At 36.1% G+C, this 19,547-nt stretch overlaps 1 protein-coding gene across 2 annotated transcripts in view; it reads left to right on the forward strand.

The window, feature by feature from the left end:
- RDX (radixin) overlaps nucleotides 1-19,547 on the forward strand; it is a 90,842-nt gene that overhangs the window by 38,046 nt on the left and 33,249 nt on the right. For both annotated transcript variants that reach the window (XM_059417782.1, XM_059417791.1), the window contains exons 9-13: nucleotides 1,704-1,800; nucleotides 2,292-2,455; nucleotides 5,072-5,202; nucleotides 14,523-14,683; nucleotides 15,586-15,678. In XM_059417782.1, coding sequence (XP_059273765.1) covers nucleotides 1,704-1,800; nucleotides 2,292-2,455; nucleotides 5,072-5,202; nucleotides 14,523-14,683; nucleotides 15,586-15,678 — 646 coding nt within the window. The remainder of the gene's footprint in view (nucleotides 1-1,703; nucleotides 1,801-2,291; nucleotides 2,456-5,071; nucleotides 5,203-14,522; nucleotides 14,684-15,585; nucleotides 15,679-19,547) is intronic.

Raw genomic sequence — 19,547 nt, forward strand, 5'->3', positions numbered from 1 at the left:
AAGAGAGGGGATTAGCTCAGAATGGGAGGGACTGATACGGGAGATTGGTCTTATCTCTACTGGTTCCCTTTTTTTTTTTTTTTTCCCTTAATTTATTTGACACAGAGAGAGAGCATAAGTAGGCAGAGAGCTGGGAAGCAGGCTCCCTGCTGAGCAGAGCGCCTGATGTGGGGCTCGATCCCAAGACACTGAGATCATGACTCGAGCCGAAGGCAGAGGCTTTACCCACTGTGCCACCCAGGCACCCCTTTACTGGTTCACTTTTTAAAAATAATTAAAATCTATTATATTTCCAAAAGATTAAAAAAAAAACCAAAAAAGTAGGGTACAACTTTAAAAGCTCAAGTTCTTTTACCAGCTCTGCTACTAATTGCCTTTGTGATCCTGGTCAAGTTATTAACCCTCTGAAATTCATATAACTGCCAAGCTTACTTTACAAGATTGTTGTGAGAATTACATGAGGAAATTGCTTTAGAATTTTCAGAGTAACATGTAAATGTAGTATAGCATTACCTTAAAAATGCTATGTTCCAGGGCGCCTGGGTGGCTCAGTGGGTTAAGCCGCTGCCTTCGGCTCAGGTCATGATCTTAGGGTCCTGGGATCGAGTCCTGCATCGGTCTCTCTGCTCAGCAGGGAGCCTGTTTCCTCCTCTCTCTCTCTCTCTCTGCCTGCCTCTCTGCCTACTTGTGATCTCTCTCTGTCAAATAAATAAATAAAATCTTAAAAAAAAAAATGCTATGTTCCAGCAGGCTCCTTTTTAAACTGATAACAATGACATCTGAAGAGCCATTAGGGGGCAGTATAATGCATAACTATTGAGTAAAGAAAGCTTTATGTAGAAAAATTACTTGGTGTGCTGCAGTTGGTAATCTTAAGACTTAAAAGGACTATTAATAGGTAGAAATTCATACTTTGTTCTTGGAAGACTAACTAGAAAGACACCTTTTGGCTAGCATGGGTATCATAATCATTTTGCACACTGGTTATTGGATAACAGTGACACATTTGATGGGTAGTCTGAAACAGTAAAATTCATGAAAAACAAAAACGAAATTACTGTTCCATTCTGGTTCCTTGAATTTTTGTGTGCAGTGTGGCAAAGTGGTGGTAACTTATATTTCTTAGAGTTGGAAATCCAGCTCTTCTATTTATCCAAACATTTGTGTATGAGAATGTCTTAATTTTTTTCTGTTGAGATACAACTCACATACCATAGAATTAGTGCTTTTAATGTTACAAATACTCATTTTTAAGCTAAACAGAGGAAGGAAATAAATTTAGTATTTAGTAACATGTCCATAATTCACATGAAAACTTACCAAGACTTTTCTCCCCTCTCCCTTCTTAAACACATTTAAAATATTTGTAGTAGCTTGAATCTGTGAAGAGCTAGTACAGAGCCCCAAGGGAAGTTCAATTCTACACCTTAGGTTGCTAGTGTTTTCTAGGTAATTTTAAGAAAATAAATTTAATGCTTTCAAGGCTCATGACACATCATGAAATTTTTTGATAGTTTTATGTGGCTTAATTGATCAAATTTCCCCTTAAAAGATAATAATGTCAATAGTATCAGTAAGCTGATGCATTTGAAAATCTAGCTTTCTTAAGACTGGTCATTTAGCTAATTTGGCCCCAGAATGTTTTGCACATTTTGTGTTTTGTTTTCTGCTTTTAATTAAAGGAATGCTTTCATTTTTTTAAGGTTAACACCAAAAATTGGTTTTCCCTGGAGTGAAATCAGAAATATTTCATTTAATGACAAAAAATTTGTTATAAAGCCAATCGACAAAAAGGCACCTGTAAGTAAAATTCTGTTATAAGTGTTTTCTGTATTAACTTTTTAAAAATTTCCGCCATTTTGCTGTGATACCATTTGAAGAGTGGCCTTGTTCGTTTATTGATTTGCTCCTGAGAAACATTCCCTTTTCATAGTTTAACTTCCCTGCTGATAAAATAATGAATTACTAAAAATAGAAGGTTTTGATCTTTTTATAACATGCGCATATTAGTTTTACTTTAATTGAGATTCAGCTGTAAGGTGAGTGATGTTTATTAGGAGGTGATTGAAAATAATCACCATTCCTAAGAAGCAGTTAAAAACACTTGTTTGTTGGTAGCCTTTACAGCTATGTGCAAATATGGCATACTTACTAGGAATTAGGAAATTCTATGACTTCTAAACTATGTAATATGACATTCGAATTCATACCGCATATTGAAATTTAGTAGAGATTATTGTGAGAGAGGCTGTCCTTCAGGAAGATTTTAAATTCAGAAACTTTATGTTTAGGATTTTGTTTTTTATGCTCCTCGTCTGAGAATCAATAAACGGATTTTGGCTTTATGTATGGGAAACCATGAACTATACATGCGAAGAAGAAAGCCTGATACCATTGAAGTGCAGCAGATGAAGGCTCAGGCGAGGGAGGAGAAACATCAGAAGCAGTTGGAAAGGTATGGAATTTAAGGTTTTGATTCCTAATTGAGTAGGTGGTTTAAAATTTAAGAATGCTGTTTCTTTCTTTTTTTTTTTTTGTCACATTTTTATTACTTTTTTAAAAAATTTATTTATTTTTTCATTAACATATAATGTATTATTAGCCCCAGGGATACAGGTCAGTGAATCGTCAGGCTGACACACTTACAGCACTCACCATAGCGCGTACCCTCCCAGTGTCCATAACCTCACCACCCTCTCCCTACCCCCCCTACCCCCAGCAACCCTCAGTTTGTTTTGTGAGATTTAGAGTCTCTTATGGTTTGTCTCCCTCCTGATCCCATCTTGTTTCATTTAAAAATAATGCTATTTCTTTTAACATACTCTGAGTTTACATTTTTACATTGTTTTCATCGTATTAAAATTGAGTGTTATGCTTATACTCTTAAAATGTTTTACTTTTCAAATTGGAAATCTTTGGTATTTTTGAGAAAGTAGCTTTTTATGAATTCATAGATGTGCTTTATTTTTTAAACATGCTTGCTTTTCACTGATTGACCTAGGTTTGGGTACTCTAATAGTTTGGGATTTTTCAAGTTTGTTCTGCTTGTGACTTTTACTTAATTTTTCAGAGTAAGAATTGCTTAAATAAAAAAATCTGCCTTATTTTTGTTTATTTTTTAAAAAGTATTTTATTTATCTGTTGAGAGAGAGAGTACACATGCACAAGCAGGGGAGGGAGGAGGAAAAGAAGACTTGGCGCTGATCGTGGAGCCTGATGTGGGACTTGATCTCACCACTATGACCTGAGCTGAAATCAAGAGTTGGACACTCGACTGCCTGAGCCACCTGGGTGCTCCGCTGATATTTTGCTTTAAAAGTGTCGTTGACACTGTAGAACTCAAGTGAAAAGTTACTAAAAAGTTTGCAAAGCACCTGGTGTTTAATAAATAGTACCTCGTATAATAATTCTTAATATCATTAATGCATAGTCTGATTAGAAGCTGAATATAAATTAGCTTTTAATTTTCACTTAAGAAAAATATATTTGGGTTCATCTGATATTCTTTAAAAAGTAAGGTATCCTAAAACATTTTCTGCATGTTAGTCCAGGGAATTCATAGTTTATTAATATGTTATTTATGCTCAGACTACGTGGTCTTTGTGCCTGAAATTCAGATGGCAGTGATGTCATTTTTGGGGAATATTTAGATGTACTCAGATGAGTTTCAAAGATGAAATCATAACTGATTTTTTTAAGCTAAAAAAAGTTATTCCCATTAAAACAAAGGGAATATTGAATATTGATTAAATTTGTGAAATAGATAATATTACCTGGTAGTGCTTCATCTAATTATCTTGATATTTCTTTATAAATATAGAGTCTTTATAGAGTCTGCAGTGGTAGGCTCTCGGTAGTTATGTGATGAGAGTCTGGCTATATTTAAAAGAAACAATCTCTGGGGCACCTGGGTGGCTCAGTGAGTTAAGCCACTGCCTTCGGCTCATGATCCCAGTGTCCTGGGATGGAGTCCCGCATCGGGCTCTCTGCTCAGCAGGGAGCCTGCTTCCTCCTCTCTCTCTCTGCTTGCCTCTCTGTCTACTTGTGATGTCTCTCTGTCAAATAAATAAATAAATTCTTAAAAAAAAAAAAAGGAACAATCTCTTTAGGCCCCTGGCGGTTGCCGCTGAGGGAGGGAGGTGGTCTTTCCCATGAGCTCTCAGGTTGATCTGTCTTAAGCAGCATTTGACATCTACTGTCATTCTAATGGAGTTGTCAAAGGAGATAAAACTGGTTTGCCATTTGTATATAAGATTAAATTGGTACTACCTTAGGAATTAATAATGTGTCAATTCATGTTAGTGATCGAAAATTCTTATCCTCCCAGGTTACTTTACTTAAACTGCCTAAAGTAAAATTACCTTTGTGCTCCCTTCCAAGCCTTTCTTACTTCTCTCAGTGGGAAATGTGCAGTTAACTGCTTTTGTGCTGGCCTGTGATTTATTGTCAGAATTCATCAAGGATACACGTGATAAATCTCCTCTAATTTTTCCCCACATTCAAGTCTGCCTCAAAAACATGCTTTGCACATAAGGGGTGTATTTGACAGTTTTACTTTCAAAAGTTTTACTTTTTTTTATCGCTTGAAAATATTTCCAAAATGTCTTAAGTTTTTACTATCTTTTTTTTTTTTTAAGATTTTTTTTTATTTTGAGAGAGAGGGGGAGAGAGCACTAGTTGGCGGAGGGGCCTAGGGAGTGGAAGAAGCAGACTCCCCTCTGAGCAGGGAGCCCAACGAGGGGCTCTATCTCAGGACCCTGAGATCATGACCTGACCTGAAGGCAGATGCTTAACCAACCAGGTGCCCCTTTTAACTTTTGAAACAATCCTAGACTACATATTCCGTGACCCCACAAAAAGAAATGCATTGTATTCCAGTGTACGTGCATGTAACAGGGCAGTCCTGTATTTTTAACTGGATGGGTTTTTTTTTTAAAGCCCAGCTGAATATAATGGAGATTCTTAAAATATTTATACTACGTTTCTTTTTAGTGGACTCAACAGTACTTGGGTTTCATGTAAATATTTCTGTGTATTCATTTGTAACAGAGCAATTCTAATTCCTCTTCAGGGCACAACTAGAGAACGAAAAGAAGAAGAGGGAGATAGCAGAAAAGGAGAAGGAAAGGATAGAGCGGGAAAAGGAGGAGCTGATGGAGCGGCTGCGGCAAATCGAAGAGCAGACGGTGAAAGCCCAGAAAGGTAGCAGTTTCCTTTTGACATTGTGTTCACCCTTGTTCCTCTTTGTCCGATACTTCCTCACTGCTGGATAATCTCATTTGTCCTGTACAATAATTGCACTTAATTGTCACTTTAATACTTAATGGAATCACATCATAAACATGTTTAAGGGACACGCAACATTCATGTGCTAGTTTCTCTCTTATTTACTTAAATACACAGGTGTTTTCATGTGAAATGACTGTAGATATTAATTTATTCCTCTTACGGTTCAGGGTTCCATAAACAAACAGGCAGGTTTAGTACTCACCAGCATTTAAACAAAAGCCGTTCTATATGATGCTTTATGGGTATGTAAATATTTCAAAGCATCTGAATACTTAAAGGCATTTTAAGCTATTCTGACTATAATAAACTCTTTCGGAACTCAGTCTCTAAATTTTATTTTGGTGTATTAAAAAAAATACACAACACATAGAAGTGGGTTGGTTTTTGGTAACACCTTGGTCAGAACCTACTTCCTGTGAAGAGTGTAACCAAAATGCTACAGTGTATAGAAAGGGTACATTTGGTTTCCAGAGTGGTTTACAGTGAATAACTCTAGGATATGCTGCTTTCAAACAACAAATAGTAGGAAGAACAGAAGAAAAAAGGTATTGAGCAAAATAAGATTTTTTTTCCTTCTTAAGCAGTAGAGGTTCGTGGGGGGGATATAATATGAAATATATACTATTTGTAAAACTAGAATTAATACCTGCTTTTCTGATAACTAGTAGAAGCAGCCATTAGTTTTATTATTCTAAGTAGAATAATAACCTTAAAGTTTATTAAATAATAACCTTATTTAAGGTTATTTTCATTCCTTATATCAGGCTACCATAGTGGGGAGATGCTCTTGAGCAGTGGGGAGAATAATTTGCAAATGGGTAACTAGAGGGGGAAGTCATGGAGATTGCTATAAACCCACAAACTGGTAGATCATTCTAATTTCAAGAGGATTGGAAATAATATTTCTGAGAGAAGAAATAGGAAAACATACACACTAGGCTTTATTCTGACCTTAGAAGCCTCACTTCCCAGAGCTAGAAAAGACCTAGAAAATTACTTAGTTCAGGGGTCAGAGGTAATAAACAGATGTGCTTGCAGACTATAACACCAAGGCAGAACTTGTTTTCTGAATTCCAGCTTCATCCTGTTTCTACTACTACAGATGCCTTTTTCATCAATTAAAGTAGACCTTTATGAAGTGCCTACTTTGTGCTGCATTTTAGGAATACAAATAAATTGGATGCATGGGAGGGAAGTCTGTGTGGTTGGCAGAAATAAGATAAATTCATAAAAATGTAAAGTGAAGTAATGTAAATGCCATGTGAATACAATAAGCAATACTTTTAGAGGCAGAATGCTGTAAAAAATGGAATGTGTGTTTCTTTAAAAAGTTTAAAGAAATTTATGATACTGGTATATTTTAAAGAAAAAAATTGAGTGATAAAGTTTTTTTAACTTACATATATCTTTCTGAGAGAATAGCTACCTATTAAATCTTTCAATCTTATTTATTTAGGGTGCATAATAAAAATATTAATGATTTACACACAGAAAACTACTCAAGTCAAGAAGCACTAAAGAATATAAGGAAGATAGAACATAAGAAAGAATGTAGAGTATCCCTGTCAAGAAAATTTCAAATCAGTCATCTTATGACAAAGGACATCTGATTTGTTTCTTGAGGTTTTTTTTTTTCCTAATAATAAAGCGTTGCCAGGCTGTCCTGAAATATGCATGATTGTCTTGTAATTTATGCTAAATTCTCACTCAAATGCAGTAACTCTGGTCATATCTAAGTCATAATATATAGTAGATAAACCTTTAAGTTCTTGTTTGAGAAGAAACTTTTCTATATTTCATTAAGAACTTTTTTGAAGTCATTATTATTTGAAATGAGTTATGAATCATTAAATAGAACTATTCTACCGTTTACATTTCCATGGTTCACTTACTTTTATCATTTTTAAACCAGCTCTGAAGGTTTATTTGAGAGCCAGACTGGGATTCACTTACTGTCCTGGCAAATATCAAAGTGAAATCCCAGTAGTGATCTCATGCTTCCTCTGTACTTATTAAGCACCTAGTGTGTACGAGGCATTGTAGGCATTGGGGATACGATGCTGAACAGATAAGGTCCCTGCTCTCATGTGGCTTACATTTTATTGAGGAAAGACAGAGTAATAAAATTAACAGATAATCAAGATCATTTTATGTTTTAAGTGCTTGGGTGGGGGGAGTAAGCATGATAGTGTGATGAAAGCTCTTGTAGGGAATAGTGGGGCTTGTCAGTTTTATGTATACATTGTTTATATTGGAATTAAACAGTCAAGCTTTAATTCTGTCATTAACTTAGAATACCTTTAGCAAGTCATTTTAACCTCTCAATTTCCTTAGATTCCTAATTTCTAGAATGGAAGTAGATAATCCCTAACTTAATTTTCTGAGATTTTTTGGAAAGTTTTTTAAAAAAATGTGTTTGAAGTATAGCATGTATATAATAATGTGCATGCCTCTTAGGTATCAGGCTTAATGAATTTTTGCCAAGTGAATTTATTCCTGTGACTACCTAGAACAAGGTGCAGAACATTACCTGCACTAAGGGACTCTCCATTGTATCCCTTCCTATTTTTTCACCCCAAATGTGACTTATATCATTCTGATGTATATCATCATAGAGTTTATTACTTTTTTAAAGATTTATTTTTGCAAGAGAGAGAGCACATGTGCATGAGCAGGGGGAGGGGCAGAAGGAGAAGCAGACTTCCTCCTGAGCAAGAAGATCCCTTCCAGGGATCTGGGACCTGATCTCAGGACTAGGACTCTGGGATCATGACCTGAGCCGAAAGCAGGTGTTAACCGACTGAGCCACCTGGGCACCCTCATCATAGAGTTTAGTCTTATTTTTAATAGTTCTGTTGAGGTATGAATCACAATACCACACAGTTAATGATCGAAAGTGTTTATTTTAACGGTTTCTAGTATATTCAGAGTTTTGCCACTTGATGCCACAATTTTAGAACAATTATATCACCCCAGAAAGAAATCCCATACCCATTAGCAGTCACTTCAAATTTTTCTGAGTCCTCCCTCCCCCAGTCCTAGGCAACTACTAATCTACTTCTAGTTCTGTAGACTACATGTGCTGGTCATTTCTTATGAATGGAATTGTGTAGAATATGGTCGTTAGTAACTGTCTTTCATGGAGCATAATGTTTTTAAAGGTCATTGTGTTGGAGCTTGTATCAGGCACTCATTCTTTTTTATGGCTGAATAATGTTTCATTCTGTGGATATATAGATATATGTATATATATATATATATATAGATGTAGATGTTATATACATATGATCTACACATACACACACATATATACATACATACACACACACACTACATTTTATTCATTAGTTGGTGAGCATTTGGGTTGTTCCCACCATCTGACTATTGTGACTATGTTGCTATGAACATCTGTGTACTGGTTATTGTTTTCATTTCTTTTGAGTTATACCTGGGAGTAGATTACTGGGTCATATGGTAAGTTTATGTTCAACTTTTTGACAAACTGCCTAACTGGTATCTAAAATGACTGTACCATTTTACATCCCCACTATCAGTGGATCATTTGGATGACCCCTAACCTCCCAGCACTTACTAATGTTAGTCTTTTGGAGTGTGGTCATCCTAGTGGGTGTGAAGTGCTACTGTGGTTTTGATTTGCATTTTCCAAGTGGCTAATGATGTTGAGCATCTTTCCATATGTTTATTGGCCATTTATATATAATCTTCTTTGAAAGGTGTATTTTTGCATTTTCTTCCATTTTTCAACTGTGTTGTCTTTTTGTTGTTGAGGTGTTAAGAGTTCTTTCTGTATCTCGGTACAGATGTCTTATGACGTACCAGACATATGATCTGCAGATATTTTCTCCCATTCTGTGGGTTACCTTCACTTTGAGGATGATGTTCTTTGAAGCCCAGTGCTTTAAATTTGGATGAAGTCCAGTTTTGTTTTGTTTTTTTTTTTCTTTTTAAGATCTATTTATTCATTTGGAGAGAGAGAGGGAGTGCACAGGGGGGAGGAGGAGAGTAAGAATCTTAAGCAGACTCTGTACTCAGCATGGAGTCTGATGTGGGGCATGATCTTATGACCCTAACATCATGACCTGAGCCAAAACCAAGAGTCAGAGGCATAACTGACTACACCACCTACGGCCCTGGAGTTCAGTTTATTTATTTTTTGCTTGTGCATTTGGTATCGTGCCCAAGAACAGTCTTGCTTGTTTTTGAACTGCATGTAAATGAATTCATGTACTCTTCTGCTTGGCTTCTTTTTGTTCAAAACTTGTGCCTGGAGCTGTAGTTTGTTGTTTTACATGGTAGTGTAATATTCTGTTGCATGTAGATAGCAAATTGTACTGATGATAGACATTTGGGATAGTTCTGGTTCTGGCTATTATAAAATAAGGCTGCTGTGAACATTCTTAAGTGTAGTCCCTGGGTATTAATTTAGGGGAGGTATCTGTACCCCAGAGTGGAATTGCTGGGTCACTGCTACAGTTTATCGTAGATACTGCCACTGTTTCTACAAAGTGATTGTATCAGTGCTCATTCTTAACGGTAGTGAATGAAAGTTGATTTGCACTGTATCTTCATTACTTGATGATTTGTTTTACTGTCAGGGTTTCCTCTTGCGTTCTTTGTTTGTTAGTTTAGCCATTCTGGTGAGGACAGTTAGTACAGTGCATTTTCTTGATGACTGATGATTTGATTTTAAGCACTTTTGCAAATGCTTATAGCATCCATAAAGTGCCTTTTCATGAGTTTCACCTATTTTTAAAAATTGGATTTTCTTTTTTTTTTCTTATTGATCTATAGTTCTTCTCATATTTTGTTAAAAGAAAATCTTTCTATGGTTTGTCTTTTTTCTCTCTCAGTGTAAGTTTCTTTTAATGAAGAGAAGTTCTTTAAGTTCCATTTATCACTCTTTCTCTTATGGTTGTGAATATATTATTTTTTACAACTTTGTGGATACTGCTTTACCTTTCACGTTTAGGTCCATAATCCATATGTAACTGATTTTTGTAGGAGTCAGTGTTATTTCTTCCCATATGTATTTTCAGTTGACCCAGAACCTTTATTACAAGGAATGTTCTTTCCCCATTTAGCTACATCCATCACCTTTGTCACAAATCCAGAATACAATATGTATATAGGTCTACTTCCAGACTATTCTGTTCCACTCAGCTATTAGTTGATTTTATTGTCAGTGGACACTGTTCAATCACCAGTTGTATCTAGAAAAACTTGAAACTGACATACCTTATAAGTGCATCATAGGCGTACAAGAAAGTACATGTTGTACAGTGGGAAGCACGTTTCAAAGACAAGGGCAAGTTCTTAGGCTTCCAGATTATTTAGATTTTACATTATCTTTTATGACTTTAGTTGTTAATGGTTACATATTGCATACTTTTATAAATTATTCTGAAGTTGAGAAAAGGAAAACAATTAACTTGAAAAAGTTATTATAGGGAGCGATTAAGTTTATAACAGGACAGACTAGAGCTTCAGAAGAGTTTATTATATGACAAGACTGACCTTTCAGTGGGAGTCAGCAGTCTGGATGTTCTGCATATCTCATAGCACAAACTCTTCTGTGGTATTGTAAGGTGATGCACCTCCTGATCATTCCTGGGTTGGTAATTTCTCTTTCTCTTTGCCATACTAACTGTGCTTTTCCTCTCCTCCCATCTCCTATTCATAATCCTCTTCTGAATAGAGAGCCTCTGGAAAGGAAGTTCTGGAGATGGATAGTCCTAGAGAGGAAAGTTATTAGCTACTGGGATGTCTTGGCTGCACACTTCTGTGGGTTGAGGATTTGGTAATAGTGGCTGAATGTGGTGACAAGCTCTAGTACTCTGATCTATCAAGTTGACATTTATTTTTAGCTTTTCTGTTGGGCTCCCCACTCCCCCCCAGCCCCCTAGAAGCCTTGCCTTTTCAGAGTTTCTTTCCTTAGTATTTGTTCTAAGCAGCAAGAGGAACTTCACATGCTCTTCAAATTTGCAGTTTTACTGGTTGGTTAGTGGTGATAAATATTTTATCTTTTGGGGGGATGGTGCTTCAGTACATGATTATACTCACTCAGGATTTTGCTAAAATAAAATTAGTAGTGTATCTGTGTCCCTGTCAAAGACCTCCTGAATTTTATGTTTCTTTATGGGTGCTATGCATGTGAACCTAAATGTTGAAGGGTTTCTAGAAGATAGCATAACCATAAGGAAAATATTAATAACTTGAACTTCCAGGATTATAAAGGGGACTCTGGCCCTTGACATCTCTGCAGAGGGTTTGTAGGATGCCTAAAGATCTGCTTCTGCAGTGTTTTCAGTGTTTCTCTGGATTTTGCATCTCTCCTCGTTCTTTGCTTTTTCTTCAGTTTTCCTAGGTAAGCAGTATCTTTCATAGTTACGTTAACATCCTTGTTTGCTAACTGCACTACCTGGATAATCTTTGGGCCCACACAGTAGTGGGGGATTTTAGGGGTGTTGGAAGGGTCATTTGGTCCCGTCTTCCCAGTATGCCTTGTAATTTTGGTTGCTTTCCCAATGTTGAGTTTGAAACATTAGGGAGCCCTAGAATGATGTTATTTAACTTTAGAGAGGATTTAGTATTTTTTTTTTTGCCAGGCAGAATATGTGCAGGTCACTGGTGGAGTTGACCAAGGTTTCAGGCTTTGTTAAGGTTGGTCTCTTTGTATTTTTTTCCCTCCCTGCTAGTCTGTAGACCCTTCAGGGTGTCTTCTGAAGGACTGCTCATTGACTAGGGCCCTCAATGCCAGCCGTTGACCCCTGGCTGCGCGACAGTGTTGATCTTCCTGCTATTCTGTAGCCAGTTATAGCTGTTTTTTGTTTGTTTCCCTAGTTTTCTACCTCATATGTGTACATTTTAGGAGTTGGCAAACCTCTTGGGGGGAAATAGCATGCAGATTTTAGAGCCTACCTTTCTATTTACTCCTTTTAAGGATCTTGATCTCCCAAGCCTTGGATGCCTTGATAGCCCCCAAATTGCAAGCTGTGTCTTTTTAGCCTGACTTAGTATTGTAGGCCTAGGGCTGCTGTGTGCTGGTTCACTTTTATTCTGCTCCGCTGAGAATATTAAATGCTGTTCTGTTTTGTCTGTTTTTTGTGTACAAAGTAAGCAAATACACAATATCCTCATGAACCATATTCTTGTTTCCTCTTCTTTCTTAAATAAAATGTAGTATCCTGCACGTATCCTTCTGTACCTTGCTGTTTTCAGTTAATGCACACTTGAATGTCCTATGTGTATACTCACAAAGAGATCTTTCTTACTTTTTTTTGTATGATGGTATAACACTCCATTGCTTAGATTTAGGATAGATATTTTATAATTGCATTTTTAGTGAGTAATTGGTAAATAAATTCTTAATTCTGTGAATTCTAAAAATTAATGACAGTGGAACTTCTTTGCTTTTTTTTTTAACAACAATATTCTTTTCCTATGGAAAAAAAATGTGATACTTCATAAACTATTACCTTAGACTGAGAAAAGGAAGAAAACTCTACAACTTTTGGGATATTTAATTCATTAATTTATTTTTTACTAATTCTTGTGTAGTTACATAGTTTCTAAGCTTTGCCCATAAGAGTCATTTGGCTTACAAAGCCCTAGACCTGTCAGAAATCAAATTTATGTTCAAGCCCCACTGAGAAAGAGAGACTTCCCCAAATTTTATTAGCTTGAGCTTAACTTCTTGGTTCTAAACACCATATCCATCTATATCAATGCAATACTGTTAATGAGAGAAGCAGCTTATTCTTAAAACCTTAATCTTTATCCTGAAAGAGCAGATCTTCTAAAAGAAGCCATATTCCTTGGTACCCTCTTAGCATGTGTCAGACCTCAGAAATTGTAGGTCCTAGATTTTTATGAACCAGAGAGGCAAAATATTGATGTTCTTTATCTTAGCTAATCCTTCCCTGCAGGTGTTCCAAGGGGATCCAAGGTCTTAGAGGCGTGTTTGTTTCATAAAAATATTCTAATAGGTGGATTTGTAAACCTTTCTGCACAGGGCCAGATAGTAATACTTCAGGCTCAGCAGGCCACACGGTTCCTGGTGCAACTGTCAGCTCTGCTGTTGCAGAATGTAAGCGGTCTTGTACTGTACATAAACACGTGACGGTATTGAACTGAGTGAGGGTATGCGTGCCTGTGAAACTTTACTTACAAAAACAAGGCATTGGGTTAGTGGGCCATAGTTTTCCAGTCTCTGTTCTAACTCTTTTAACTGGGGAGGAAATAAGTAAGTCATTTCAAAACCTTCCTTTCTAGAAGAGACTAGATTTGAAGTTTTCCGATTTATTTTCAACATTTAAAATAATTGACACTTTTGTATAATTCTTAATCACAAAATAGCCATTGCCTTGTCTATGTTCTTGTATGTTACAGCTAGCTTTCAAACCTTATGACAGACATACAGATTTTTAGTTTTTTCTCCTCTCTGGAGTATAGAGAAAGGGAGAATCATTTTTTTGTAGGACATTGCACCCTCTTAATAGGTGACGTTCTATTATCTTTTGTCACAAAATGTCCTTGTTTTTAAATAAGAGTTCTCAGAATAATGTTTAAAATTAGTAGTTTTAAGCTTATTTAAGTGCTAGTAATATTTGTGCTAATAATATTTTCCTTTCTTATTCAACTCACTGAAAAAGAGAACAATTAACTTTATGATCTGTACACTGCAAGATCAAAATTGATGTCATTTATCTCCAGGTATTTACTTTGTCTTCATGCCTGAAGAATGGATATATACCAATAACTCAAAAGTTATAGTAATTCATGTGATTCACATCAGAATTCCTCCTCTGAATTAGTATTGTTTTCAGTCTTAATGCTTTGGGTTTACTCATCTGATACTTAAATAAGTAAAACGTTATATGTAAGTTTTAAAGTGTATTGTTTTATAGTTTTGAAACAGATGACAAGTTCTGTAGGTCAAAACTTTGGAGATCATATTTTTTAAAACTAAAGATGACTTCCAGCCTTATGATGTGAGTTAAATTACAAAGTATTTTCATTTCTTCAAGTTTTTAAATTGTGTAGTACTTAAAAATATTTATTAGGCTTTTGCCAAGTTAAAAACAAAGTATATGTTCATTTGCAGGTGTGCTAATTTTAAGATAGATGCTTCGTTAACCATTTTGGCTTCTTCTTTTGATAATGAGAATAATTGGAATTAACCTTTGTTGTGGGGGTGTACATATATTTGACAGAACTAGAAGAACAGACTCGAAAAGCTCTGGAACTGGACCAGGAACGAAAACGAGCAAAGGAAGAAGCAGAAAGACTTGAAAAGGAGCGTCGAGCTGCTGAAGAAGCCAAGTCCGCTATTGCAAAACAAGCTGCCGACCAGATGAAGAATCAGGAACAGCTGGTCAGGAACCTGTCTTGGTTCTATCTCAGAGAGAAAGAAAGATTTAGACAAAAGCATGAAGCAAAGCTTGTAAAACTAAGTATATTAGATCTTCTGGAAAGTAAACCAAAGATACAAGTAACCTAATCACAAAGTGTGGAAATAAACCTAAAAATTTTATTTCTGCATGAAAAAAAGAACCCAAAAAACCTAAAGATAAAACAATGAGATGTCAATAGAGTCTATTGCTAACAAAAGATTTCTGATTCACTTAAACTTTGCATAAGCCATTAGTGTGTTTTACTTTAGATAAATTGACAGTATGTTCTGATACCTTCTTAAAAGATAACTATAGGCCGTAATTTATTGGGTGTTTGTTTGTGTAGTGGACTGCAGATATTGAGTGGGCATGATCTACATTCCAGGTAGATCCTGGAATTAAATATTGGTTCAAACATTTACTTGATATGTGGCCTTGGGTCTTTCTGAGCCCCAGATCCTTCCCTTTGAAAAAAGGAATAAAGGCACCAAATAGGATTGTTGGGGAATCTAATGAGCTTATTTGGCAGCATACTCTTTAAGTTATAAAGCATTATATAAAATGCAGTTTTTTTCTTTTGCGGGGTTTAGCAAGTACTTTATTGATCAAAGTTAAAATGTGCAATTCAGGTGCTGTTTTTTAAGTTCCTGCTACTGAAATGGGAAGAACTCCTTATCCATAAAATAATAAAACTGCTTTCACTGTCTTCTTACTAGTAGATTAGACCTACTATAAATAAGATGCTTATGATCTTAAATACTAACTTTTTAAAAATGAAAGACTAAGAGAATCATAGAAAGTCTAAGCATATACATTAAAGCTTTAAAGACAGAATATTTTTGAAAAAAAATTTTATTATTGGTAATTATGTTCTTTATTTTAGGCAGCAGAACTTGCTGAATTCACTGCCAAGATTGCACTGCTGGAAGAAGCCAAGAAGAAAAAGGAAGAGGAAGCTACTGAGTGGCAACACAAGGTGATCATTTGTTTTCCACTCAGTATCATTTATTAAATATCTATTTTTGTACCCAGCAGTCTGCCGAGTTTGTAGAGGTATATAAGATACTGTCACAATTTAGAGGGAAAAGATACGTGTGTGTATGAATGTGTGTGTATTGTCATAATTACTAATCTGTTGATGCAAGCTAAGAACGGAAGAGGTGATTACTTTCTGTGGGAATGAAGCAGGTGTTGGGGAGACTCTTGTAAGTTTTAAGTGGGATCTTAAATAATAAAGTCAGTTTGGGGGTAGAAAACATTGCGAGTGGTTAGAGACTACAAAGGTCGTCATTCCAGACAGGGAACTGATGGGTATAAGAAGTTTGGAAGTACATGGCAGACTTGAAGGACAACCAGTAAGTAAGCAAAGCTTTAGGGTATAGGTTCAGGAATCTTGAGAAATGTGGCTGGGGAGTTACAGAGGAAATAAAGCTGTGAAGGGCTTTAAATAAATTGCAAGATGATAGGGAGTGTCTGTAGACATTGGGCTTTTAAGATTTTGAAATAGGATTGTAGTATGATCAAGTATGGCTGTATAAAAATAACTTAAAGTAGAGGATGGATTGGTCTAATGGGTAGGATTACCTAAGAATGAAGAGGAGCAGGGATCATTGAGAAACATCTTGTGGTAGACTTAGCAGGGCATGGCAATCAAATAATGGATATGAAGAAGTCGAATTAGAGGGATGCAACGAAGATGATACATATTGAGTTTTTAAAAAAGATTTTATTTATTTGTTAGAATGTGAGCGAAAGAGTGAGCACAAGTCTGGAGGGAGGGCAAAAGAGGAGGGACAAGCAGACTCCCTGCTGCGCAGGGAGCCCAGCACAGGACTCGACCCCAGGACCTTGGGATCTTGACTTGAACCGAAGGCCAATGCTTAACCAACCTAGGAGGCACCTAGGCGACCCATAGTTAAGATTTCTAATGTAAGTTTCTTAGTAGATGAAGCCACTGCTGTCTGAAATAGTACACAAGTGAAAAATCAGAGTTTAATTCAAACTTTAAATGTTAACTCTTCAATGCAACTAAAATAATTTTTAACACCCGAAGGTATATAGTTTTATGACTTTTTTGCAATGAATGTGAATACAGTTTTCTTTGCCTCTTAAATTTTCTTTGTAGCAATTTAAATTTCATAGGGAAATTTTGATAGTGAGAATTATGTATATGTGTATATATGTAACTCTCAAAGCAATAGAACTTGGTTAACCCATTGGACCACTTTTTTTTTTTTTTTAAGATTTTATTTATTTATTTGACAGAGAGAAATCACAAGTAAGCAGAGAGGCAGGCAGAGAGAGGAGGAAGCAGGCTCCCCGCGGAGCAGAAAGCCTGATGTGGGGCTCGATCCCAGGACGCTGGGATCATGACCTGAGCCGAAGGCAGAGGCTTTAACCCACTAAGCCACCCAGGCGCCCCTGGACCACTTTCTTTATTAGAATTTCTGAGACACATCAACTTTTTGAGAATTAATACCAGGGAGGCAAATCCTGTGAATTATAGAAATGAGGAAGTGACACGAGAAAAATCACATTCCCAGAAGCCAGGATCACTGTTTTAACACCTTAGTGCAGATCCTTCTAGGATCTTTTCCTGTTTGCATGTATATATACATACACACTTATGTGTTCAGAATGAGGTCATACTGTACATATGCTCCCATTTTAGTCAACTTCTTATCTCACCTGTATTAGACTATATTCATTAAATTTTAAAATTCAGATATAATTGATGTATAACCTATTAATTTCAGGTATATGACTTTGTTGTTTGATACTTGTATATATTGTGAAATGAGTTAACACCCATCACAAGAAAATTTTTTTCTTGTCATGAAAACTTTTAAGATTTACTCTCTTAGCAACTTGCAACTTTCAAATATACAATACAGTATTATTAACTGGAGTCTCCATGCTATTTGTATATTACATCCCCATGACTTACTTATTTTATAGCTGGGAGTCTGTACTTTTTTTTTTTTTTTAATAAGATTTTATTTATTTGAGAGAGAGCAAGCATGATTTAGGGGGTGGGCCAGAGGGAGAGGGAGAAAATCTCTAGCAGACTCCCCATTAAGCACAGAGCCTGATGTGGGGCTTGATGCCAGGACCCAGAGATCATGACTTGAATCAAAGTCAGATGCTTAACTGACTGAGCCACCCAGGCACCCTGGGAGTTGGTATTTTTTAAACACTTCTCCCATTTGCTCACCCTCCCTGCCACCTCTCACTTCTGGTAACCAGGACTTTGTTCTCTGTATCCATGAGCTCTGTTTGATTTTTTTTACGTTTACGTATAATTGAGATCATATGGTATTTGTCTTTGATTTATTTCACTTTGCATAGTGGCCTCAAGTTCCATCAGTTCAGACACAGATAGCTAGATTTTCTTTTTTATGGCAAAATAGTATTTACGTGTGTGTATACAGCACTTTTCTTTACCTATTCATCTGTCAGTGGATCCTTAGGTTGCTTCATATCTTGGCTGTTATAAGTAAGGCTGCAGTGAACATGACGGTATATATCTTTTTGAGTTAGGGTTTTCATGGTGGGGGTAACTACTTAAAAGGGAAATTGTTAGATCATAATGGTATTTCCATTTTTAATTTTTTGAAGAACCTCTGTAGCGTTTGGCATAATGGCTGCACGAATTTACGTACTCAGTAATGGTGCACACAGGTTCCCTTTCCTGCATATGTTCGACAACACTTGCTATTTCTTATCTTTTTGATAATAACCATCTTGAGTGGTGTGAGGTGGTAGCTCATTATGGTTTATATTTGCATTTCTGTGTTGATTAGTGATGTTGAGCACCTCTTCATGTACCTGTTGGCCATCTGTATGTCTTGTATGGAAAAAGACCCATTCAGATCCCCTTGCCATTTTTTAGTCAGATTGTTTTTTAACTGTTAAATTGTATGAGTTCCTTATAATTTGGGTATATGATTTGTAAATATTTTCTCCCATTCAGCAGGTTGACTTTTCATTTTCTTTTTCATGGTTTCCTTTGCTGTGCAGAAGCTTTTCAGTTTGATGTAGTCCCACTTGCATATTTTTGCTTTTTAACTTTACTTTTGGTGTCAGATCCAACAAATCATTACCAAGACCAATGTCAAGGAGCTTGTTCTGTGTTTTCTTTTAGGAGTCTTACGGTTTTAGGTCATTTGTTCAAATCTGATTATTTAGGGTTGATAATTTTGTATGGTGTAAGATAGTGGTCTGGTGTCATTGCCCCTGTTGCATATTCTTGGCTTCTTCATTATAAATTAATTATGTTTGTGTGGGTTTATTCCTGGGCAGACTGCATTCAAAATTGATCCAGAATCTTTTATAGCTGATTTGCCAGGCCAGGGTCCAAATTAGGACTTTGCATTGTGTGTGCTTGCTTGGAGGACAGGCCATTTTATGATACTGAGTTATTGGAAGGACCTGCAGATTGTCCCCTTTTTTTTTTTTTTTTTTTGTCTAGTTGTTTCCTCATGGTGTTATTCAGCTTGTCCTTGTATCAGTATTTCCTGTAAATTGGAAAACAGACCTTAAAACTTGAAGGATTCAAGTTAAGAAGTTTTTGGCTATGATGCCTCTTAGGTGAGACCACCATATAATTTATCATCCAAATTAGAATGTATTTTAGAGTGAAAGGTGTTATTATTAATAATTATACAATGACAACAGTGTAAAGCCGGACTTTTTTAGACAGAATAACACAGTATACCATCCAAGCAGTTGGTATGTTGGATACTTCCTATTGCATCATCTCAGAAGAACACTTAGTATCTGGTTAACCTACCATGAGTGATTTTAATTGATCACTGGATTAGAGTAATGGTGGTCTGATTCCTC

Source organism: Mustela nigripes, chromosome 1 (assembly GCF_022355385.1).
Source record: "Mustela nigripes isolate SB6536 chromosome 1, MUSNIG.SB6536, whole genome shotgun sequence".
Classification (NCBI taxonomy): domain Eukaryota; kingdom Metazoa; phylum Chordata; class Mammalia; order Carnivora; family Mustelidae; genus Mustela; species Mustela nigripes.